This window comes from Phoca vitulina, unplaced genomic scaffold, assembly GCF_004348235.1.
Source record: "Phoca vitulina isolate PV1807 unplaced genomic scaffold, GSC_HSeal_1.0 scaffold8, whole genome shotgun sequence".
Lineage (NCBI taxonomy): Eukaryota > Metazoa > Chordata > Mammalia > Carnivora > Phocidae > Phoca > Phoca vitulina.
Genome location: NW_022589711.1, coordinates 19,230,018 through 19,256,538, shown reverse-complemented (window position 1 = coordinate 19,256,538; position 26,521 = coordinate 19,230,018). Strand labels below are relative to the sequence as shown.

General features: G+C 36.1%; 1 protein-coding gene across 5 annotated transcripts in view; it reads right to left on the bottom strand.

The window, feature by feature from the left end:
* Positions 1-26,521, bottom strand: part of EPHA3 (EPH receptor A3) — a 351,742-nt gene that overhangs the window by 6,924 nt on the left and 318,297 nt on the right. For 4 of the 5 annotated variants that reach the window (XM_032406343.1, XM_032406344.1, XM_032406347.1 and 1 more), the window contains 3 exons: positions 17,927-18,076; positions 16,201-16,394; positions 2,164-2,319 (listed from right to left, as the gene is read on the bottom strand). In XM_032406343.1, the coding sequence (XP_032262234.1) occupies positions 2,164-2,319; positions 16,201-16,394; positions 17,927-18,076 (500 nt within the window). Of the gene's footprint in view, positions 1-2,163; positions 2,320-16,200; positions 16,395-16,414; positions 16,583-17,926; positions 18,077-26,521 lie in introns of those variants that run through there. The other variant, XM_032406348.1, reaches the window with a different exon arrangement.

Sequence of the window (26,521 nt, the reverse complement as noted above, 5' to 3'; positions counted from 1 at the left end):
TGTATTTCTTTATAAATTCTCATTTTTGTTATATAAACTAGGAGCATGAAGGACAACACACCGCAGAGATACACAAGGCAAACAATTATTTTCAAGGAGTTTTAGGTCGATAGATGTTAATTCTATGCTGCCTGCATTGGAGGAGAAAGGACAGGAGGAAAAACATTGTGGGGATTGAAGTACAGAGAGATGTGGAACCATCTGGCTTAGTGTGAAGGACAAATCTGAAAGAGTGGAGTCTCCCAGGAAAAGTCAGCTTTCAACTTTCCTGTACATTCATGGGTCGTTCAAATAATAATAATTAAGTGCAAATATTTTCACCAGCCAAAGAGAGCTCACCGTCCAACAATGGACTGTGGAGACAAATGCTCCCCAAACTTGGAAGTAGAACAAATGCCCCCACTTCGTCGTTTTAAACAAATAGCTTTCTTACCACATTCACAGCTCCTAACATCTGACTCTATTTAAACTGTGAGCTAGCAGTTAATCATATTAACAGTGTTCTGCTAATCCACTTCAGTATGCTTTTTCATTATCTCAAAGCTCTGAGTGTTGATATTTGATGGAGAATAAACATTTGTATACCTTTGCCTTTGGAAATCTGGCAATGGTGCAGAAATGTCCAACTTTTGTGTTTGTTCTTTGCTATGCTTCTGTGCTATGAAGCAGGTGTCTTATAGAGCATAACCGTAATTGTTTACATTACTAAAATAAGAATTTATAAAAATATCAAAAAACATTAATATATCCTGAGACTCTGTCTGATCAAAATAACTACCACAGAAACTCAAATAGTATTGTTGATTGGGTCAGAAGTCTATTCAATAAACATTACATTCCACTTCATACAGAAATGCCAACATGTGTCAAATAGACTGGAGTGGGTTTATTTTCTAAGAGCACATTCTCCTTTTCAGTAGAAGCATATCCTTCCTAAAGATCTTTTTGTGAACTTTTGTGTTTCCGATTGGAATGCTATGTCGTAACTGGTAAACTTTACCTATTTGTTAGGCACTTGTATCTCTATTAATTACACTGTAAATTACACTCTATTAATTACACTCCTTTTTGATATCTAATTTGTGGATTTCCATGGTGACTTTGTTTAAATGACCAATGGGGTGACCATGAAAGTCTTTAAATATTCAACATTTAAATATTAAGATATTGGATGGAGAGGATGAGACTAAAGGAACTTGTGCATGGAAATGCAAAAAAAAAAAAAGTCACTGTGCGAAAAAAGAAAAACAATGCAGTTACATTAGGAAGTGAATTAAATTGGCTTTCATTCACAGAGAGATGGAGAATATGGCTTCTGGCTCTTCATTTTCCAGTTCTCAATTACTATACCCTGTGAGTGAGGACTAATTTTATTGAATATATACTGGATTCACTTGATTCCTTATAAACCCCCTTTTCCTTAAGCCCATGTGATCGTATCAAAGAATTCCTATTAGGAAAATCCCTGTCTAAGAAACACAGCATGTTATACTTGATATTTGATTTTTACACATGGAACCATAAATTAATACTAATTAATGAATACTAATTATGCATATCCTATCTTTCCAATCTGACTATAAGCTTTTTAAGGAAAACAATAATATTATGTCTTAAACATATTTATAACTTCATTTTCTAACATGATACCCTTCACAGGGTAGACACTCAATAATAGATGATGATATACAATTATTTAGTAGATGTGAAAACTACTTTTAGCCTTTAGTGTGTTTCCCTGTATGCCAGCTTATCCACTTACTTCTTAAGTTTTCCACTTCTATGGAGATTAGGCTTTGTTATAAATAACAGAAAAGCACAAATGCAGGAATGCTCTAATCATCATGTTATGATTTCTTACGTCTTAAATTAAGAACTTGGGTCATTGGGGCTGGGAATGGGTATGTATCTGTTGGTCTATCTGAGAAAGGTCCTATTCAACAAAGATACCTATTGCGGGAAGCTATGGTGAGGGAGGAAAGACACATCAACACACATAAATCTAGAAGGTGTCATTGACAAAGAGGCCCAGGACTGAGCTTAGTGGTTACAGAAGACAGTAAGAACCTCAGAGGTTCAGCTAACATGTATAACTCATTAATCCAAAACATGTATGTCCACTAGAAATTACAGAATCATTCAGTCTTAAAAACTTTCTCTTACTCTGTGGAAATCTTGGCTATGGTGTCACAAGAACTGTACTCCACGCCTGTGAAGATTTCCTTGCACTGTGCTGTCCGGACACCATTAAGCCAGTCACCTGTTGTGCGGAAGGTAGTGATGTCGACGTTGCTTTGGTCCAGAAGAAGGTTTGATGGCCTGCAAGAAAAGAAAACACCAAAGGAAGAGAGATCAGGAGTTAGCAGAGTTGCTGCGTGTCAAAATTTGACACCAACATCAGCAGGAACTTCCAGACTTCATGTGGTGTTCCTGTTTATTTGTGGAATTTATCTGCCATGAAGGCTTCATCTATTCAAGCTGGCAGCTTGCAAGAATACTGTGTAATCACCTTGTCTCAGTGCGTCCCTTCTCCGCTCATGACCGCTTTGTAAATCATTGAAACTTTGCCAGTGGAATGCATAAATAGATCCATACATACTTCTATAATGTAATTTCTTTAACTATTAGCAAAGATGGTGGTAATTCAGGATATAGTTATAGTAGACATGACATACTGAATACTTAGATGTCTGGAAGTTCATTTTAGACATTGTACAGGTTGCTGTCTAAAGGACAGTTGAATAACCTAGATTGTAATTACAGCAGGACATAAAATAATAGATATCATGACTGTGGTTTATATTGCACAATACAATCGTCATTAAGGGAAACTTCTAGAATTGTTTTATATAATTACAGGTCTGACCATAGATCTATGACCAACTGCAAGATCTGGTGAATCAAAGGAACAGTAGGGACATAAAAGAAACAGAGGGGACCATATATTTACCCTTTTAATAGCCAAAAGAAGCCGCCTATTGGTAAAACGCCCTTGGGGTGTTTTTTTCAGCTCTCAGTGACCCGTATAATTGTCCTTTGACTCATAAGCCTGGGGCCCGTTACCAGATAGAAAATTGATTGTCCTCTTTCTTTATGTTCTCCTCTTAAGGAAAGGAGCTTGAGCAAAAGTAGTTATGAAGGCCTTTGTTTTGAGATGAATATTAACAACAATGGCAATAATGATTACATTGAACATTATGCTTCTATACTAAGTATATTACACAGATATGAAGGGCTTTAATTCTTACAACAGGTAATGATGCTATGTCCCTATAATAGATGTGGAAACCAAAACTAAAAGAGATTAGATCACAAATCTTGGTTTCCTCAGGCAAAAGAGGCAGAGCTGGGATTTAGATACAAGTTATTTTATACCAAAGCGCACACTCTTGGTCACTGTGCTGTACCATTTAGGTGGAACTTTGTTCATGTTGCTTTTCCCGTGTTTTCTCTTAAGTTCTTTGTGGTTCCATGATGTGATCTCTTTGATTTTTATATTCCATAAAGGATAGTGGTCTAGTGCCCAGGCACTGGAACCGTAAGTCTTGGGTTGAATCCTGGGTATAGAACATGCAATTTTTGTGACCTTCAGTGATTTTCTATTTTTTTTTTTAAGATTTCTTTACTTATTTTAAAGAGCAGAAAGAGAGAGTGAAAGAGAGAGAGAAAAAGAGGACATGTGCACACAAGTGGGGGGGCAGATGGAGAGGTAGAGAGAGAATTTCAAGCAGGCTCCACACCTAGCAGGAGCCCGAGTCCAACACGGGCTCGATCTCATGACCCTGAGATCATGACCTGAGCCGAAATCAAGAGTCCAATGTTTAACCGACTGAGCCACCCAGGTGCCCTCAGTGATTTTCTTATCTTGTCTGTTTTCTCATCTATAAAATGCAAATGATGATCACAGTAGATTTCACACAACTGAAGATTAAATAAGGTTTAAAAAAGATTACATATGCAAGGGATACTCAGAGATGTGTGGACACGTAATATGGTATCAGTTAGCTATTTGTTATTCTGACGTAAGGTAATGCATCTAGTCAAATGGTTGAAGCTTTTAAAACTTTAAAAATAACAATAAATCCCAGTTTATAAAAAATACTAGGAATGTGGTGATGCTGTTAATTATCCTTCTGAGCAACTAGAAGTTTAGTCATGTATAATCTTATGAGCATAATAGGGCAACAACCTTGTAAAGCAGGTATAATTGGGGACCTCATTAGAATAGCTAAGAACTTTTGCAAGCTCACAATGATTCTATAACCAATGCTTGCAAATGGATATGCTATTCTGACCTCTGTAGTTTCTGTTTTCATTCCTGCAATAATATATATTATTAACATTAAAACTGTGTGTCATAGCCTAATCTTTAACTTATAATTGAGAAGGTACATTTAGATTTTTACCTTTTCAAAGTTATCATTCAGAATCTTTCATATTTTGTGATACTGCAGTTGAACTGAATCAGCATTGAGCTCTTAAAACTTTTAAAAATTATTTAAACAATCCCCAATATCAGGATTTGTTAACTAAACTTCATATCTTCTTATATATTAAAAATTAATACTTTGCCTAAATGAAATCTTTTTGAAGTGCTTAAATTCAACATTTAGAATTTTCAGAAGACATCAAAACAAATGAAGACTATACTAACATGCATTTATCCTTATTTTAGAAGCAAATTCAGCTCTCTAAAGTACCAATTCAATAATATTTTTAGAAATAGCATGAAATAAAAACAAAAGGAACCATCCTGATAAAATTAAACCTCATAGTGTTTTATCTATGAATACTAACCATTGATTATTATTTAGGAAATGTGGTGAAGCTGATGTTCTCAGGAGAAAAAACTTTCAGTAAAACAAACCTACACATATGCCAACTTTACCGACATTTAAAAGGAATTTTTAACTGGGAGATTTCTATTACTGTTGAAAATATTTCTCCAACTCACTCCCATAGGAAACATGCTTAAGTGTGAAGGCTAATATTCTCAAATCTGAACAATTTTGTATCATGTCCTAACCCTGCATGCCGCTGTGGGAGACACATGAGAGACTGTAAATTGACAATCCATCTGGATTTTGATGGGGATACATTAAATTTTTCGGATGAAAATAAATTTTTAACTAATTTTTTATTTGATAAAAATGAAATGTTAAGGGAATTTTAATACTGAGTTGAAGAAAATGTTGGCAACATGACAGTTTGGTTCTGTCTGTATTTTTATCCTCTGTGGAAAAAATAGCTCAATAGCTAATTTCCTCCCTCTCGTGATCATTTATAAAGAGGAGGGCAGCTGAAAATGGACAGCTTTTCAACCTTCTTTCCACTAAACTAAACTCAACTATTTCAATTTTCCCTACCTCAAGTATTTGATTAACAAATTAAAAACTAAAATTATAGAGTCTATAATTTACATTTATATATAATGGTTTAGTTTTAACTAAAGCTCAGAGGTTATCTTTAAAAAAAGTAAAAAAGAAACAAAAATTAGATATTATTTTAAAAATCACTAATTTTGTTTCCTTCAAGGAATACCTAGAAAACTACACAATATAAATAGAACATTGTATCAATTATTCTCTTCGGGGGAATTTGTATAAATGATTTTCTACGACTCTAAGTTACTCATCTGAAAAAAGGTTTATTTTAATAATTGAAAATTTCTCGGTTTTGTTTTCTTTCCCAGGAATTTGAGGAATTACAGATACAGATACACAAGCCAGATTCCAAAATTTACACGATATTCTTGGATTGTTTTAGCATGGCCCTCATGGGTGAAACAGCTTTTGTCACTAGCCAGCGTTACATAGAACACTGGACCCTTCAGATAAGTCACTGAATTAGCGAACAAAATTGATAGGAATCCCATTAAATCAGGTGTGAGACAATTTTATAAGAAAAATGAAGTCATACTTAGAAGACAATAAAATATTAAACCGTCTACAGGCAGACGGGCACACGCACGCGCGCACACACACACGCACACGCGCGCACACACACACACACACACACGCACGCGCACACCCCCCCCCCGCAGCTTGTATTTCTACAGTAGCTGTAGCAAAGAATCTAATGTCGACTCTTGGTCCCATGAACAGCAATACTCCTTTATTTATGGGTTTGTGGGTATGAAGAATCAAACCCCAGGACATTTATTCAGAATATTTATGAACTGTGCCTAATAGTAAAATGCAGAATTTTTTCTTCTCAGTTCAAACTGGTTTGTATTTTTAAACTCAATACTATAGCCAGACTCAACAAGAGTTTAGAGAAAATTAGTATAAACAAACTGAAATGGAACAGGACGTGCAGATTAGGGATTAGAGTGACCCCAACTGAGTTTTTCTGTTTATTACTTGGATCAAAGTACAATGAAGACAAAGAATGGCCTAATTTTAATGCCAGTGACCTCAGAATAACCAGCCCTGCAAAGACTCATTTTTCCACTTCCAGGATTTCTCTGGGGAATTCAAATAAAAATTGGTTCCTTTCCTCCTCGGAGAGGACATCTGGAGAGTTTATCAATGGATAGGAATTTGTCTCTCACTGTGAAGAGCCTGTGATGTCTCTTCATGCGCACCAAGGGAATGTGCACTTTTTGAGCAGATGCAGACATTGGCTAATTTTTCTAGACCCAGCCCCAGACTTGGGTCTGAAGGGGAAATTTATAGGCTGGGTGATGTGCACCGTGAGCTCACACTTTTACTAGACAAATTAGATAGGTTTCAATCCATGCAGCTGTAAACGATGTCCTGCCGAGTTCCACCTGATCTTTTACAGCTTTTCATAAATCAGTACCTACTGGCCGCAGATCGCAGTCATTAAAAAGAAATCATGGAAATTACATGTTTGCTCAGGGGAAGCAAAACAATAACTTTCCTCTCCCTTCTCTCTCCCTCCTTGTATTTAGGCTCGTGAATTATTCTTTTAGGGATTTTCATACTGTTGCATTAAAGAGGTATACATATATTTTCTTCCCATCAACTCCCTATTTTATCTGCAAATGGTTTCGTACCAATTAGCACCTGATATCGGGGACCAAATGTCAGTAAACAACTGCAGTCCCAAGAATATCTTCTCATAATGAGGTTATTTCATTATTGCATTAGAATTCCAAATCACTAGGATTGAATGTTAAGTTATCCTTTTAGAATATAAAAAGACTCCTTTTGGTATACAAACAGCTTTATTTTTCATGTATTAAAAATAATGATTAAGACACATTTCCTGAATAAGTAAGCAGATCCCAACTACGTTTAGAAGTAAATGTCAATAACATGGAGACGTACACTATATCACTATAATTATCTACATTTTGTTGTTCCGAATAGTTTCAGGGAATATATGTACTCAAGAATAGTTTCTTAAAGGCAGAATATTAACTATATCTTTATCATTGTCAGAAACTAGTAATCTAATTTTCCAATGTCTTTTATGATTAATTATTAAATTTTTTATTTGAAATAGTGTATTTTCACCATATTTCAGGGGGGAAATCTTGTATTTGCCATTTTTTTACACGTGGATTATTACGATCTTGACTGTTTTATCACTAACATTAAAAATTCCAAATAAGATTAAGAAAATTTAATTTGTCATCAGAAACTAAAAATAATTTTGAGTATATAGAGTTCCCAACAGGAAAGTAGTATATATATGACACATTAAGGAGAAGTAAAGTCATTGTGTTTATTTTAGTTATCTCTAGGCCTTAAGGATAAGAATCTTAGCAGTTACAGCTATTACATGTGGCCTAATTCTTCCCAGCGGCAAAATTACCTACTTTGATTTTTAAGATTAAAAAAAGAAATCATCTGGGTCTTTGGCACACTTGCTTCCCTCTAAAAGGTTCTGCATCATATTTGATCAGTGAGGAAAGTCACCCTGTCAGTTTCAGAATTGGAGGTCAAAGTCACGTTGATAAATAGATTGTGTTTTGGTTGTTAGACTTCTCTTAAAGGATGCGGTATTTGTCAAAACAGTTATTCTCAAAAATAATTATGTTTTCTTGGAAATCAGAAGCATTTTATTTACACTAATTTAGTGCCAGTAACAGGGAAACATTACTAGTATTGCTTATGTTTGCTCCTATTTATCCTGCAAGTTAATAAAAATAAATCCCTTCAAAGTTAGTGGTCAATGCAATGGAACAATATATTTTAATCATTTCAATAAATTAACTGAGTGTAATTGGATCTGCAGAACCTCATTCTAAATTACAATTAAAGGAGTGTTTGGGTGGCTCAGGTGGTTAAGCAACAGATCAGATCATGATCTCGGGGTTTTGAGATGGAGCCCCATGTTGGGCTCCATGCTCAGTAGGGAGTCTGCTGGAGATTTTCTCCCTCTCCCACTGCCCCTCCCCCCCACTCACATGCTCTCTCTCTCTAAAACAAATAAATCTTTAAAAAAAATTACAATTCAATATATTGTTTAAGACCTGATGCCATGAATTGGTTACCTTCACTTTAGAACCTCATTCTAAATACATGGAATGTATTATTTAATACTTTATGCCAAAAATTTGTACTCCATAAATTAAAATATTATTGAAGAATCCAACTGCCTGAAATATAAAAATTATGTAAATTTAAAGAAAAAAATAATTTATCTAAATCATTTTATATAAATATCCAAAAATTAAAAAGGGCATCTTACTGCCTAAATAGAAATGAATTAATTCATCTCTCATTTTCCTCTATTGTTAGTCTTCTTTATTTTTAATTTAGCTACATTCATAAAAATAAGTTAATTTATTTAAATCCAGGAGCTATATTTTATATATAATATAAAACCAATTGAATACTTATATAGTATAAAATATGTATCATAAAAGATATTTAAATTATACAAAATTAATTCTTCAAAATAATCTCTTTTAAAAAATGATTTTTTTAAATTTTCTTAGAGTGGAGGCAGGGAGGGAGAGGGAGAGAGATTCCCAAGCAGGCTTCACACCCACGCGGAGCTTGATCTCACCACCCAGAGATCATGACTTGAGCTGAAATCAAGAGTCAGATGCTTAACCAATTGAGCCACCGGGCTAAAATGAATTTTGCTTATTTCTCCTATCTGTATAACTAAATTATATGTTAGGAAGTAGGAGAAAATTGATCATTGTAAGACCATTTTCTATTTATTTTTATGGAAATATCTTTTTTTTCTTTTTTAAAAAATATTTATTTATTTATTAGAGAGAGAGAGAGAGCGCACAAGCAGGGGGAGCATCAGGCAGAGGGAGAGAGCAGGCTGCCTCTGCCTGATGTGGGGCTCGGTGATCCAGGACCCTGGGATCAGGACCTGAGCGGAACGCAGACACTTACCTGACTGAGCTACCCAGGCGCCCCATGGAAGTATTTTCTATCAAGAACTTCTTTAAGAAAGATTTCCTCAATTCTTTTTTTTTTTTTTTTTTTTTTAAGATTTTATTTATTTGAGAGAGAGAGAGAAAGAGCACGAGGGGGTTTGCAGAGGGAGAGGGGCAGGGAGAGAAGCAGACTCATGTATCTCATGTATCACTCTAAAAGAATCAAAATAGTTCTCTAAAAGGACACAATGTTATTACCCTTGCTTAACTGAATGGCTTTTTTCTCTCAGTTGTCTTCCCCCCCACCCCACTAATTAGCAGCTTTTGATAACAGTTCATTCTATACACTTTTGGAAAATTCCCTGAGCTGTGGATTCAGTAATGGTCTAAGTCACATTTGTAATTCTGTGCCTTATTTCTACCAACCACTTCGTATCCTTCTGCTCTGTGATTTGTACTGCTCCCCAAAGCTGTAAAGAGACCATTTTCTTTCTCTCTGGGTAGTTTATGCAGTGGGTTAATGTTCTGAGATATTTATGAATGTTTCATACTTTTTTTTTTCTTTTAGGACTGCCAACCATTGACATTAATTGGCTCTACAATCCCCTTATAATGGGCCTGAAATCCCCATGAGCTACTATCACACCCTGTTACATAGGATGGAAGCATTCACCCATTTCAATTAACTTCTTAGCTCTTGTAGACATTTTGGTTCTGGACTAAGTGACTGAGGCATTTAGAGGCTTCAGAGGGACCCCCAGACACCAGGGCAGGCCAGAAGTAGCATGGAGAAGCTCAAAAGTTCAGTCTGACAGATTGGGAGGAGGGATGGCCCAGTGTCAACCTCTGTGAACCAACACCCTCCACTATTCATAGATTAGAGTCTCCTGATAATCCATGGGATATATGAGCTTTAATTTGAAATTATAATTTTAGAAAAATAAAAAGAGATATATTTGAGATAAAACCCAGCATTACCAGGGGCGCTTGTGTGGCTCAACTGATTAAGCATCTGACTCTTGACTTCGGCTCAGGTTATGACCTCGGGGACCTGAGATCAAGCCCCATGTCGGGCTCTGTGCACAGCATGGAGTCTGCTTGTCCCTCTCCCTTTGCTCCTCCCCTGGCTCATTCTCACATTCTCTCTTTCTCTCTCAAATAAATAAAATCTTAAACAAACCAACAAACCCAGCCTTATTAGATTGAGATTTGTACCCCTAAGCAAGTTACTGACTGTGAGGTTTTTTCATTATCTTTACAGAGAGAAGACTTTATGTTGATTGCCCAGTTTTAATCTCTTCCCCAGTTTGAGATATGAACGTCTAGTTTCTTGTGGGACTCGGTGTCATTGTTCCAAAATGCTCATCTGTCTCACAGACCTGTTCTTCCTTATGCCCTTCCTATGCAGTCAGTGAGAGCACTGTTCTCATAGTCCTCCATGTTCCAAACCTGGAAGGACTCTCTGATACTTCCTCTGTCACTCTGCACACCTCATTGGCCACCGTGTCCTATAACACTTCAGTAAAACTTTTTGAATTCATACCTTTTCTTTTTGTTTCTTCTGCTCTTCCCTAGAGGAAGCCCTTTCTTAGACAACTGAAATCACCTCCCAGCTCCTTATTTGGAACCTCTTTACCTTCAGCTCTTCTTAGGACTAGCTGCCAGAGAACTATTCTATAGGCACCCCACCACATGTCACTTAAGTATCTTCCATGGTTCCTCTTTTCCTCATGGACAAAAGTCCAGATTTCCAATGATGCCATGAAATCTTCCATTATCTCATGAAATGATCTATCATCCTTGCCTTTTTTTTAATCATATATTCCAGCAGAATTGTATGATGCAAAAAAATTTGGAAGTATCTTAAGTTTTTGTGTATCTTGTTTCTTTGCACAATGTTCCCCTAGCCTGGTATGATCTTATCTGCCTAATGATATTTCATCCAGCATTCAAAAGTTACTTCTTCTCTACAGCTAATCACCACAGGGCCTAGTAGAATGCCTGGCACCAAGTAACTGCTAACTGAACATCTGTGGTTTCATGTCGATGTACTGTCTAAACTTCAAATTCATGTATGTCTCCTCCAATTACACTACTTTCAGGAAAATAAATCAATTACTGGAAGACAAACACAACATAAAATTTAATATAACTTCCCTTCTCTTCTCACCACCTCTTGCAATATCTAAGTTTTTAGTTGGCACACCTTGACCATCTGCTTATATATCTTCCCACTTTCAGCAGCGATATTCACAAAGACACTCTTAGTGGCAGATTCTCTGGGAATGACTCTGTTATGAATCATCAACTCTAATGAAGGTTGAAAAGTGAAATGATGCATCATAGAAGGATTTCTATAATGTATATGAAATAAATTTTGCCGGGAAACTAACTAGACTCAGGCTGACTCTGGAAAACATCATCTCCATAGGAATGATAGAATAATGTTATTTTTCCTAATGGACTTTATAGGCATAATTCTGTATATTGATCTAAATAAGTCATTCAGAAACTTGAATCCTTGGTGCCATCCACAAACTCAGATTGGGATAATCTCCGTGTGTTTGGAGGAGGATGTTTTTGGAGTTGAGTTGACAGAAAGAGAGACATGAAATTTTGCTTAGGAGAAAGTTTTAAGCTTTTAGTATTATGACTAATGTCTGCAGAAATCTATATAATGAATAGAATAAAAACTAGAATTCTTTTTAAATCATGTATCTATTGAAATGGACATTTATTATTTTAGAAAATGTATATTCATGTACTTAATCGATAGTCATTTAGTTACCAGTACCAACCTGGTACTGGTAATACAAGAGAAACATGGCATCTGATCTCATAGGGCTTAGAGTTTATCAGAGTAATGGATACTTAAAAAGAACACACACATAAGAATTAAAATTGTGTTGGCACTCTGTAAAAAAATAATGGTGTGGACCATTAAATGACGTTGCCAGAGAATGCCTCAATTAATACAAGATGCTGAAGGAGGATGAAGGAAAAGGATGCTTCCTGAAGGAACTTGAACTTGGCCACTGAGACTAGAATATTAAGTGAAAGTGGCACAGATTGAAAGCTTGAAATGTCCCTCTCCTCACACTCTTGCCCCTCCCTCCACAAAGCAGCCATGTAAATCAAATCATGTCACTTCTCTGCTTTAAATGCCTTAATGGATTCCTCATGCATTTCAAAAAAATTCCCAAGTCCTTACATGGTCTGGGTAGCCTCAGTGCTCTGGCTTCTGTTTGCCTTCTCAGACTCATGAGAGACTCTTCCTTCCCCTACTGCTCTTCAGTTATGTTGTCCTTCTGCTACTTTCTAGAACTCTCCAAACTCACTTACAGTTTTTTTTTTTCCTATGCCAAGAATACATTTTGGGGGTGGGGGTGGGGCTCTTTAAACAGCTGTTTTTTTTTCTTTCTTTAGGTTTCGGCTCAAATACCTCCACAGAGAGCTCTTGCCCACCACCCTTTGATTATCCGTCACAATGATCTATTTACTTCCTTCCTATAATCTGTACTTGTCTGTTGTTTATTGTACATTTTCTTATAATGTAAGCCCTAGAATGGTAGGGACCATATTTGCCCTCTTCACTGTTCTCCAGAGTCTATACATGCCTAGCACATAGGAGACTAGCTTATAATAAATAGTTATTGAAAAATGAAGGAAGTAATATGTGAATAAAAGCAATAACATTGCAGAAGAAGGGCTATTTAAACCACCAGCAAGAGTCTAGATTTTTTTTCTGAGTACAATGGGAACTCAAAGTCGGTTATAAAAAGATGACTGAAATTATATCACATATATTTTGATGAGAAAATTCTGAAGGCTACGCGCAAAGATGCTGGAGCAGGCAAGAGTGAAAGCAGGGGGACAAGCTAGGAGGTTCTTGCAGGGTCTCGGCCAGAGGGGGAGAGAGTCATGGAAGAGAGTGTTTGCAGGGCAGGGGAAGAGGGACAGAGCTTGCTGACCTAGTGATCTTCTAGATCAAAGTGTGGAGGGCCAGAAAGAGGTGCCAAGATTTGCTCTAAATCCTGTTTGGGCAAATGAAGAGGTGCCTGTGTATTAAATTAAATTAGGAAGGCAGTGGAAGGGTGAAGCTGCCAGGAGAAAATAAAAACATAAATTTTTAGAATATTAAGTTTGAGGAGACTGTGAGACTCTGATTTGAGAAGTTTGGCTGTGAAGGCTTGTGGATAAAGAAGGAAGAATTTGGCAGAGATGTGAGGCCGGCAGAAGTAATGTTGGCAAACAGTATCTCCTAAATTCCCTGTATGATAAAAATCACCTGAAGTTTTTTATCAAACATCCAAATTCCATTCCCCTTTCCTAGAGATGCTGAGTCAGTAGTTGGGCTAGACCAGGATAGCTGTCTCTTTAATTAGTTCACCTGTGATTCTTCTCACCAGGAAAATTTAAGAAAAAAATGTAATTTAACATATTTCTATGGCAGTGGTTCTGCCTTCCAAAAGTGCCCCGATATGCAAGGGAGGAGGGTGGGAGAGAGAGGGGAGAGGGAGAGAAAGGAAGGATTTGCCTCTGACAAGTAGAGGGACACTTAATCTAGTCCTCTCTTATAATTAGAGGAAAAAATAGGCAAAATGGGTAGGTGCAGGCACCAGTAACTTTTTGTTTTGCTGTTAGAATTTCCCATCTGAGGGCTTGTATTTTCTCAATGAAGTATGTGGCAAGGGCATCACTGGAAAATTGAAGGGGGGAGAGAATGAGTTAGTAAGTGATGATAAAGGATGAAATAAGCATTATTAAAATGGGAAAGCAAATTTTCTAAAGGAAAAAAAATACTTTCTTAACATTGTTGCATGGCAACTTGAGGTTGTTACCAATCAATGTATATTGACGCAATCCACCTAGTTGTGTGTTTTAATGGCAATAAGTAAACATACACAATTTCCAAGACTTTTATATTTAAGTGAATTAAGATATATGGCACCTCTTAGAAAAATATTTTCCCTAAAATTACATGTTTTGTGACAAAATACATAGAATTTATTCAAGTATTAAGGATTTATATTAGGAGAAATGATATTCGATTTCAGTAAGAATGGAAAAGTGAATTTAAGAAGTATGTTAAAATTTGGATACTAGGATATATCCTGATATACTATGATCTGATATTAATACCATTTCCCCACACAGAATTGGAGTTAAATATCCCTTGAGCATATTACATGAGTTAGTTCTTATTTGGATAATACCATCCTATGGAAATGATTTGAGTGTCTTTTTTATGATATGGAAAGAATTGAAAGATATTTATTTTTTGTTATTGTTTTTCCCCATGATTGCTATTGAGTAAAGATCAAAAGAAATGGCTTCAGGGTACAAAATGAGCACCCTATGGCCCAGGGAAGGACAGGTTATTTACACTGTTAGTTGTTAACCCGTCAGGTAGATTTCCAAAAGAGTCTGTTCAGTTTCTCTCTGCGAAGATTCGAACAAGAGATTCATTCTTACAGGATAAGTTATGAGTAGTTTTTTCTACAAAGGATATATCATCAAGTTCAATCTTAGTGACCCCTAAATGTTATTTTCAACAAATAACCTACAATTTTAGATGCTGATATTAAGACTTTGGCTCCAAGATTCCTCTTACTCATTTTATCCAAATATAGTGCAAAACCTGGATCATGTAGTCTCAATATAATTGTTCCTCTTAATGTTAAAAATCATATATGCTATGATAAAGTGCAACTGGAAATGCTCTATCAATTTGAAAGTCATAATTCTCGGCGATTATCAGTAAAGACAGCAAAAAAGAAACAAACTCCTTCCAATAAGACATTATATTATACCTTTTACACCCTTTTACATGAGTCACAGTAAATCATCACTATGTAGCATTTATACATCCCATTTAATACTGTGGATTTATATGCACACTAAGTATAGTTCTTTTACTAAAACCATGTAACTGTCCTATAAGAGCACATATCATCAGAATGGAAAAGAACTGTTTTGCTCTTCTGTGTACAATGAGAATATAAATCTTTAAACATGACAGTTGGCTTTGCCTTTAGCTTCTGAGAAGTACTAAATATATTAACATTTTTTTTTTCCTTCTCATGGCCCCTGACAAAATTCATCTCTCATTCCCCATTTCTTCAATTGCACTTTTTAGATACACTTTAACTTACGTTCTTCAAAATCATTAAGAAAACTCAGTGATTCTCAGCTAGGAGGAATATGAGTAAAATCTAATGGATGTCGTGCATTCGGGATTGCATTATAGCTTTGATGTACTGACGTTTGTCTTTTGTCGGGGGGACACTGACATTATTTTATTCTCAGTTTTGTTCTCTACAGTGTCTAACAAAGTGATTGGCACACAACATGGGTTCAACAAATGTTTGTTTAGTTACACGGTGGGGGTGGGGATTGCATTCTGCTGGCCAGTGCAATGTTTTAGAAGCATTATTATTTTTGAAGCTTTATTTTAAATGAGGAAAGAATTAGGACTTCACTAGAATTCACCAGCACTCTAGGAGATTTCTTATTTTTTCCTTTAAAAAACTTTTGTTTAAATAGTAGAGAGTGAAAAGAAGCTATGTGTCCGGCGTTCCTATTTCCCGAAGACTTAAACACAAGCCTGAATGTAGACTCACTCCTGGTCAAGTTGGAAGTTAAAAATATCTCCGAATTTCATCATTACAATTAAACAACAAAAGAATTTCTCTCGAAAGTTTTTTTTTTTTTTTTTTTTTTTTTTTTTTTTTTTAAGGAAGAAAATAAAGACAGTTTTCTCCAGTCCTCAGGAATACGAGTTTCAGAGAATGCAGTTAGGGGAGTGGGAGAAGAAAATTAACACAATGGAGATAGAAAATGCATTAATTTCTGAGTGAGAGCAGAATGCAAAATCCAAGTGTCACCTTGCTGCGGCACTGGTGATGATCTTCAGGCTGCCTGGGTTCCGGATAAGCTTGTCCAGAATGCTGACAATCTGCTCAAACTTGGGTCTGTTGTTTCTGTCTTTCTGCCAGCAATCCAGCATCAGCTGATACAATGCAGCTGGGCAGTCCATGGGGGGCGGCAGCCGATAGCCTTCATCCACAGCTTTAATCACCTGTGTGAGAAGCAGTTTCCAGGGACTTCAGAACTGAAACTCCTTTTATTCTCCGTGGGAAGGGTACACCAATATGAATATTTTAAAGTTAAGTGGAAAAGTTCTCATTTTCAGTTACTTAAAAGGATGACAGCTTATCAAATAAATAAGTGATTATTCTTGCCCAGAAATGTTACATAAAGGAAGATCTAGAGAGAGAGAGAGAGAGAGAGTGAATTTGGGAAAGAAGCATTTGTAAAGCTCCTTTTCAGATGAAAATCAGAAGAAACATTCTGTGATATAGGAGATTCAATGAGTTATAAAGAAGTTATTATTTGGTAATAGAGATTTATATGTAATACTGTTCATATGTGAATGAATGCAGAAAAAAGTTGACAGATTTTGTTATAGTTCATTGAAACGGTATCTTCCAAATCATAGTTAAGTTCCTTAGGTAAAATCCTATGTGCAGAACAATGAAGTAACTATTAGTTCATTTGTACTTTTAAATCACATAAAACAGTGATTTTTCAAACTTGCTGTGTATCAGAATAATCTGGATGACTTAATATATAGATTGCTCTCCTCTGATTCCATAAGTCTAGTGGAAGGCCTGAGAATTTGCATTACTGCAAATTCCCAGGCCCTGCTAAGGCTGCTGGTCCAGAGCCCACACTTTGAGATCCTCTAATACAGAGAAAATTTGGAGAATAGAGATGTGGAAAAGTGAGTCTGATTTTCTCAGCACTATTATAAAAATAGCTGGATTGGAAAAGTACAGAAAGGTTTTAAATGCAAATACAGTAAAAGCAGTTTTATATGTAGTGAGTAGCAAATGACTAAAAGCATCTCAGCTTTCCATCTCATGTATCTTTGAGACCATGCTCAAAGTCTTTGGCTAAGCGTAAAGACAAGTCTCTGAGTGCCTGATCCCATGTCAACAGCATCCTTTTACTAGGCATTTGCAAGACATCACTTCTAAAAACAAAAATTCTTTTCAAAAATCGTATCACAGTTACAATAGAAAGTTTAACATTATTTTTCCATCCAGATACTTCAATTCGTATGACTAAATTCACATGCAAGTTTAATACATTAAGAGAAACAACACACTAGAGATCAGTTGCTTTGTCTGACATTGGGAAATACTCTGTTTAAATAAACAAAATGTTGGCATAGATGCATTAATTAAATCTACAAAGGATGGCAGACATGTGGCTTATTAGTGTTACATAGAAACAATTTTGCAGTAAAAATACTTCAAACAGTCCCCCATATCTATTGACTATCTTTTCGATCACTTATTTCATTACATTCTTGTTACAAATGTCTTCATTTTCTCTCATTTCTAAACCCCTCCTTCAGGGAAACATGTAAAGCTGTAAGAGCAACTCAATTAATATCCTTGCAAGACTTGGAAACTATTTCATTTCTTCTAAGGATTCTATTTCAGTGTCACAAACTGGGAGCCACCTGGTTTCATTATGCTCCACTTCCTTGCACAGCTTGATCTCTTAATCTGAAACCATAATTCATTGACTACAAATACTTACATCCTGATTGGACATCTCCCAGTATGGTCTCTCTCCATAGGACATCACCTCCCAGAGAACAATCCCATAACTCCATACGTCGCTGGCTGACGTGAACTTGCGGTAAGCAATAGCTTCTGGTGATGTCCATCGGATTGGGATCTTCCCTCCCTTTAAATATAAAATCATGTACATATATGATCAGTGCATGAAGCATATAACGTATATTATAATATGAAACCTGACTGAATTTGTCAGAGTCCTTCTGAAATGGATTATGGGTTTCTGCTGAAATATCTGGATATTCTATTTTAATACCAAGCAGAAGTGAGTAGCATACCATGTACTGAAGGGTTTACTTACAACTAATTTGATGAAAGGAAAATATTTAAAAATTGTTTAAATACTGCTGGTTTATATCAACTTTAATTACTCATCTGCAAAAAAAAAAGCACATTAATTACTCATCTGCAAAAAAAAAAAGACCTAAAATAGATGTGCTATATGGTATATTAGAATTGAATGAGGTATCCAAGTCAACCTTTATTGATTGAACATAGATTATGCTTGACCAAGCAATCTTAGTTCAGAATGCAAGTTAATATTTGTAAAGAACTTATACCAAAAAAACCCTCATACCACTCCTTGATACATAAGTTCTCCTCGGTATTTGTTAACTAAATAAATTCAAAGTAAAATTATACCTCTAAAACACTCTCTTTGATACATTAATCAATCATCTTGATTAGTTTACTCAGTGCTTCACTCTATTGTCAATCACTGAAGTACCTGCCATGTGCTAGGTAGGCACCACAGGAACTAAATAGATAGAATAACTACATTCCCAGAACTTAGAGTGTAGAGAATATTGTTTCTCTGAGTTATGGGAAATATAAAGGTATAACTCCCATGGAATTTGCTCTCAGTTTAATAAATACATTTAATAAAAATGTGTCGAGTAGCATCCATATGGGAAGTATTAGCCTAGTCACTCTGAGTGAGACAAATATAAATAACACACTAGCCCTTCTGTTTGGAAAATCTCAGGCAAAGAGGAATAATAATTAGTTGTTTTGAATAATGAAATGCAGAAAGAAGTATCTAGTACTTTGCTTCCCAAACTTTACTATCTATATGAATCATCTGGAACTTGCTCCCATTAAAATGGAAGCCCTGATTCAGTAGTTGCCGAGTGTAGCCATGGTCTGCTCATCTCAAAAGCTCCAGGTGATGCTGGTCATGCTGGTCATGGACCTGCCCGTGAGTAGGAAGGCAGCAGAAACGGCTGTGATGCAGAGCATGGGGCTGAGAGTCTCACTAGAGAGACTGAGGAGGTCACATATGAATTGAGCCCGAAAAGATGTAACAGATTTTTGATATAAGAAAAAAAAGGCTAAATATTGCAAAGAATTCACATCATCCAAATCATAAAGCCTATTCATCAAAACGTGTTCCGCTGACTCTGCACCGCACAGCACTTCACGGGTTTCGAAGTAATGCTCAAGGGGGGCGACACATCGCTTTGGAGAAATGGATCTTAGGAGGTGAAGTTATTAGACCTCATTACACCTGAGCTTCTTCATCTGTGTAAAGTAATAGTTCTGGTTCATAGCAGAGCTGTGGCGCTAAATGACAAATTTTAGTAAAACCTTTAGCATAGTTCCTGGCACACAGTAAAGACTCCAGAAACGTTAGCTTAACACTCGCATACTCGGAGGGAAGTGTCATATATCAAACAAAGCACAGAGGAGGAAAATGTATGTTTTCGACGAAGTTTCCGGTGTGACTATGCTACAGAGTATGTGGAGGAATATAATGGAAAAGGATGGGAAAAGGTCAAATTGGGGTTTAACCATAGGTAGACTGAGCCAACTTAATCCTGCAGAGGACACTGGTATCTGCGATTGGAAATACTCCCTAAGCTTGATGCTTCCCTTTGATGTTTTCACACAAGCGCACCGCTCAGAGGGAATACTGCCACAGGTCCTTGAGGGAGGTGGGGTTTGATGAGTGCCTGAAACTGTAGTGAAGTGAGCACAGAGCGGGTGACTGAGCACAGCCCTCTTGAGAAGCTCCAGCTGAAGGGTAGTTGACGCTTTATATTGGTGAAGTAAAATAAGCCAGGCTGGGGAGATGGGAGTGAAATGAAGGACAGCCCCCGGAGATCCTGGGGGACACTACAGTGCACAGTGTGCACCACAGAAGTGGGATGATTTACAACCAGAAAAACAGAACGGAAAATTTTTATAGTCAAGTAGAGGAGAGGGCATAAGGTCTTTGAAGCTCCCCTTGCTTTTCTCCCTCACTCACTCATTCACTCTCTTCTTCACAGTTTGCATTATCTTCAACATTTTAAAGGGTCCTTTCATATTTAAATTTGGAAGGTCCACTATACATTGGCTAATTGAATTTAAATTTTAAAAAAAGCTAAAATAAAATAAAATAAATAAATTTGGAGAGTCCAAGGGTGCCTGGGTAGCTCAATTGGTTAAGCTTCCAACTTTTTTTTTTAAAGATTTTATTTATTTACTTGAGAGAGAGAGAGCATGCACAAGCAGGGAGAGCAGCAGTCAGAGGGAGAAGCAGGCTCCCTGCTGAGCAGGGAGTCCGATGCAGGACTCTATCCCAGGACCCTGGGATTATGACCTGAGCCGAAGGCAGACGCTTAACCAACCGAGCCACCCAGGCACCCCAAAGCTTCCAACTTTTGATTTAGTAAAAGGCAAAAGATTTATATGATCTAAAGAGAAACCAGAGTATCCAACTTTTGATTTAGGCTCAGGTCATGATCTCAGAGTCCTGAGATCAAGCTCCGCATCGGGCTCCACACTGGGTGTGGAGACTACTTAAGATTCTCTCTCTCCCTCTGCCCCTCCCCCTCTTGCTCTCACTCGTGCTCTCTCAAATAAATAAATAAATAAATAATAAATTTGGAGGGTCTAATATTGCCATTTTCTCTGACAATACATTCAATCCTAAAAATAACTAATAAAATTTTACAATTCCCAAATTAACTTATTTGCACTTGGGTTGAAGGATTCAAGATATCAAATATCCTTAATTTCGACAAAAACAGAATTATACATGTGACATGTAACAAAATCTATTCAGGATGCCAAATGAAATCATTAGGCACATTTTCTCTTTCTTCAAAAGCTCTGAGAATTAACAGAAGTCAAACAAAGCTATATTCATAGAGCAAAGGAAAGATAATATTCTGCAGTATCAGTTATATGTATTATCTCTGCTGCAGAGATAAGACACTTTGCCATTTGCTTTCCTTTGCCCAGAGCCAAATTACTAAAAGTATAAAAAATGCACTAAAGGGGCGCCTGGGTGGCTCAGATGGTTAAGCGTCTGCCTTTGGCTCAGGTCATGATCTCAGGGTCCTGGGATCGAGTCCCACATCGAAGCAAGGAGCCTGCTTCTCCCTCTGCCTGCCACTCCCCCTGCTTTTACTCTCCCCCCGCCTCTGGCAAATAAATAAATAAAATCTTTAAAAAAATGCACTAAAAAAAGGAAGTCCTTTCCTTGATGAAAACTTTGTATCTATTTAGAAATATAAGGCACAGATATACATCATCTTGCCAAGGTCCTTAATTTACATTAAAATATGAACCTAGACAAAACATTAGGTTGACGATTGTCAGGAACAAGACACCTATGTGTTGTGTTTGACCTCAACCAGGATGAAAATGGAACACACTAAAGTTGTTTCATCTTATGCACTTCATCACTATTTTCCCCAGAGGAGAGCATTGAGAATATTTTAATAAAATTTCTGAAAACAGTGAAATAATGAAAAGTGATCCCTTTAGGAAAATCAGGGCCACACCTGTGTTTAAGCTTAGAAGGAGAATCCTTTCCTGTGCTGTTCTGGACACAGACATAAATGCTATCGGAGGGATCTCTGCTGGGAGCCCATCTTTTCAATTGGGGCTTTGCTCTACACCATCCCTGAACTTGACTGGGACTAGTGTAATGCATTCTCTAAGCTAGCACATGGTTACAGATTTAAGCAAATTATTACCAGAAATTTTCCAATTGAGTGCTATCTATTTACTTTCACTGGGGACATTGTATTTAAACGTTGTTTGAAACCCACACGAAAAGGAAATGTGTTTGGAAAAATATTTGGCAAATTATGTCTCAGTCATTAAGCGTCTGCCTTCGGCTCAGGTCATGATCCAGGGTCCTGGGATCGAGTTCTCCATCAGTCTCCTTGCTTAGAGGGAAGCCTGCTTCTTCCTCTGCCTGCTGCTCCCCCTGCTTGTGCTCTCTCTCTCTCTCTCTCTGTGTCAAATAAGTAAATAAAATCTTTAAAAAAAATTATTTTAAAGAAATCACTTAAATTTTGAATTGTGTTGTCTTGCTAATGTTTTGTAATCGTTGTGGTCTGCCGAACTCATAGAAATAGAGACACACAAAGATGACTGGGGATTATGGAATATTTTTGTCATTGGCAATTGTTTTATAATATACATAAATCAACTAATAAAGTGTCTGATCATTAACAGTCTGCTCAATAAATATCTTGCCCTTTCTTCTCGTCTAATTCCCTTCAAGTGGTTAACACATTTTATATATTGATACAAAGAATTTATTAAATGAGCATAGGAGGGAAAGCTTATTGTCAACTACAAGGTACTACTCAAATTTAGCAATTGTTGCTATTTCTACTAAAAATAAATCAGACTAAGAAGAATTTTATACATATTTTTCTTTTTCCATTATTGGCAAACAACATGGAGTCACTCTGGCTTTAAATGAAACACAAACAAACAAACAAATAAACACTGTACCCACTTAATTAAGGTGAGATCACAAACTGGCAAAATCATCTCAGAGTTTGAGGAAGGATCAATGTGTATGTTATCACAAATTTTAAATTCAACATTATAGTTTCAAAATCTTTATATTCAATACTGGCAAAATGAATTCAAGTAGTAGCTCTTGTCCTATCTGTTGTCATAAATAAATTTTTTTTGTCACAATTTGTAATAATTTGAAATCCGTAGCCTATGAAAATCTAAATAGGTTATAAATCTGAAGATAATGAGCATAATCCACATGTGCCCATGCTCACTGCAGAGAGCAATTGTCTTGTTTAGATATCTTGGCAAATGTGTAGGATAGCCATTCAACAAGTGCTCATTGACTTGAATTAAATTACCTTTCTCCAAAACACATGCTATTCTTTTTCCTTGGGAGGCTTTTTCCCTGTCTACCTTCTGCAACTAGTAAACTTAGTCGAACATTCTGGTCAAATGCGAAGTCATTGGTGGAACATTTGGGAATATTCTAGGCCAACCTGGTCACTCCCTGTTCTGTGATCCTTCTACCTTTTAATTATCTGGGATAATTAGACTGGGACGTTCACAGTAGTAATTGGCTTGCTTACTTCATTTCTGCATGCCCAGAGTTTAAAACAGGAGTCTGACTTTCAAGCTCTCCTGTTTACAACAGCTTGTTTCCCAAAGGTGTGTGGAGAGAGAATATAACCACTTATGTTATGGGCTTAGAGTGGTAGATTTTACTGAAGATACTTGGTAATTTTGAACATTTTTAAAAATACAGCTCATTTTTAGAAAATAATACATTGAACCTAGTTTTTCAGAATATACAAATACTAAGAATGAGCCAATATATAACATAATAATAGCTTTAAAAAATCATACTATTTTCTTATGCCTTCTTTCCCCTCATGCTATTTAACAATGTTGTTATTTCCATAATAGTAATAAATATAAGAATTACTGAACATCAAGTTTTTACAGTATCTATAAAATTATGAAAATATCTCACAAGGTGTTGCATGGATTAAATACTTTAGAGTTTGCAGAATGTTATAAAGATTTTCATTTGACTCCATAAACAAAATGCATCCTATATCAACTGTTTGAATATTGATATTGTAGGTACTTTACTAACCTAAAAATACCACCAATAATTTAATAAATATTGTCTCTGAATATGAATATTACTCCATTCCTTTGTAGGATGAGGTAAGTACAATTTTTAAACATAAAAATTAATTATGCATGGCTAAGACTCATACGTTGACTGAAAATATATGACATATTTACCTGCGAGGTAAGTATGTCTATTTATGAGTTTACTCCAAAGACAATAAAACAAAATCAAAACATCAAAAATAAAGAGGCAATGTTTAAAATTTAGAGCACCGGAGGAAGGAATTAAAATTTTAAGTGTTAGATCAAGAGCACATGAGGATAAAATATTAACAGGAATAAAAGTCATACTATTCAGGGGAGCCGGGGTGGCTCAGTCGGTTAAGCATCTGCCTTTGTGCTCTCTCTTGCTATCTCTCTCTCTCTCAAATAAATAAATAAAACCTTAAAAAAAAAAGTCATACTATTCATTGCATTCTGTTTATGAAATATCCCCAAGTTCATCATGCCAGGCCTGGTGGCAGATGGCTAGTCTGTTGCATTTTTTTTTTTTTTCTCACAAATGGCAATGTAGTCTACATTGTCCCATGCAACTTATGGTCCAGTATGTATAGGAGAAATTATAAAGTACCTGAGAGGGACATTTGATCTTCATTCCCATTTTTTACACATTATTTACACATGTTGGGTAATTTTAGAACAAGCTCTCTTTACAGTAGCACCATTGACATTTTAAAGCAGATTAACAATTTGTTGTGGGGGCTGTCCTGTGCATCGTAAGATGTTTAGTAGCACCCCTGGTCTTTATCCACTAGATAACATTAGCATCCCTCCATTTGTGACAGCCAAAAATGTCTCCAGACAATGCCAAATATCCCCTAGGAGCAAAATTATCCTTACTTGAAAACTACTGCTTTAGATGGTGTATGACAAGCTTTACTTAGCAAGGGAAAATAATTCAGACGAGGTCCAGGATTTATCTGGGATTTTATGTAGACTAAATGGAATTAACTTTTTCTTTTTTTTTTTTCCTTACTATTCACATCCTCTCTCTGGATATTTTTATTTCTGTTCTAGTCAAGTAAGATCCTAGTTCCTCAGAGCTAATTTTGATACTGGGTTTTAGTAAATATAACAGTATCCCTTTGAGATGTTTCCCTCTATTTTTAATTTTTTTATGTTTTTATGCTTTTTTATTATTTTATTTTATTTTCTCCTTTATTCTTAACTTTCTTCCTTTCTTTCTTTTTTGAAAAGGGGATAACTCCCTATTGCTAATGAAACTTTAATTAAGCACCAATTTCTTTATCAAACAGAGGTATCTATGACCAAAGAGTTTAGTAAGAAACAAGTTTTCTACTCCCAGAGCAAACACTATCTATGGCTACAAAAATGTAAATGTCATTGACATAATGAGACACTGGATACAAGTTCTTGAGGGTCCAATTTGGTTCTGAAATATGGGTGAAAGAAGAACCCCCACATTTTAATAAAGTCTTACTTCAGAGTAAGGCTGTCTGCCTTCAAATTGAGCATCTGTAGATCTGAGACTGTCAAAATAAAGTCAAATGAATCTATAAGACTCTGACTCACTAAATTTCCTACAAGTCATCCATTGTAGAATTTATTCATACTTCTCCTGATTGATCACAATAATTCCCCTTTTCCCCCTACTCCCCACACCAATAAATTCAAGCTTCTATTGTTTGACTTCTTTGTTGTTTTTCAGAAATTGCTTTCTCAGTTATATATGTGGGAGACATTTTGAAATTTTAGATGCTTTTCAATTAACTGCCAAACACATCCTTCAATGGGCTACCCAAAGATTTAGAGTCATCATTTGGCATACTTTCCTGTCACAGTAAAACTATTCAAGTACAACCATTATTAATGAGCTAAAATTTTGAAATCAGTTGACAATTTCAAGATTGTTGATAAAATGCTACTAGGCACTTAGAGTCCTCTAAAGTACAGCTAGTTACTATAAAGATGATTTATGAAGATGTATTCTTTACAATATACAAATACATTGTAAAATGAATGCATTTACTTAAGGTGGTCTCTATATCCACATGTAAGCTCTCCAGACATTTATGTATTTGAGAAAAGTCTCCAACTGCCTGGAGCAAGCTCAGAATCACAGCATATGGAGTATGTCTAAAACCTCAATTGCAGAGGGACCTCCATAACAGAATCAGAAGTTAATGCTTGCTCCCTATATTTAAAGTGGCAAACCTAGGATCAGTTCCTCTCAGTGCTGTCTCATCTATGTATAGCTCAGTAATTGGGGCTCAGGGGAATTTATAATCACTCAATCCATTTGCATTCTTAAGTTTAGCAGAAACCGAGAGTCTTGGTTTTTGGTCTAATTTTAGCATACTGTTTAATTTAGGCAAGTTTCTTAACTTCTCTGTGCAGCTATCTTGTCATTCGTCAACTGAAGATCATGGGGAATATCTCTAACAGCTGTGCTGACCTATGAACCTTAGCTCCTTCAACTTTCAAATTTCTGTCTTAAACCTACTTGCATATCAAGGATGCTGACGTTTTTGATGTTCATTATTTTGGACTCTTAAAGATTATCCTAAGTTTGGATCTACTTACCTATTGTATGTCATATCTGGATTTACTCCTATAGAATTCTTACAGAAAATTTAAAAGAGAAGAATAAAATGTTGCAAGTAAAGATACTAGAGAGTCTCTG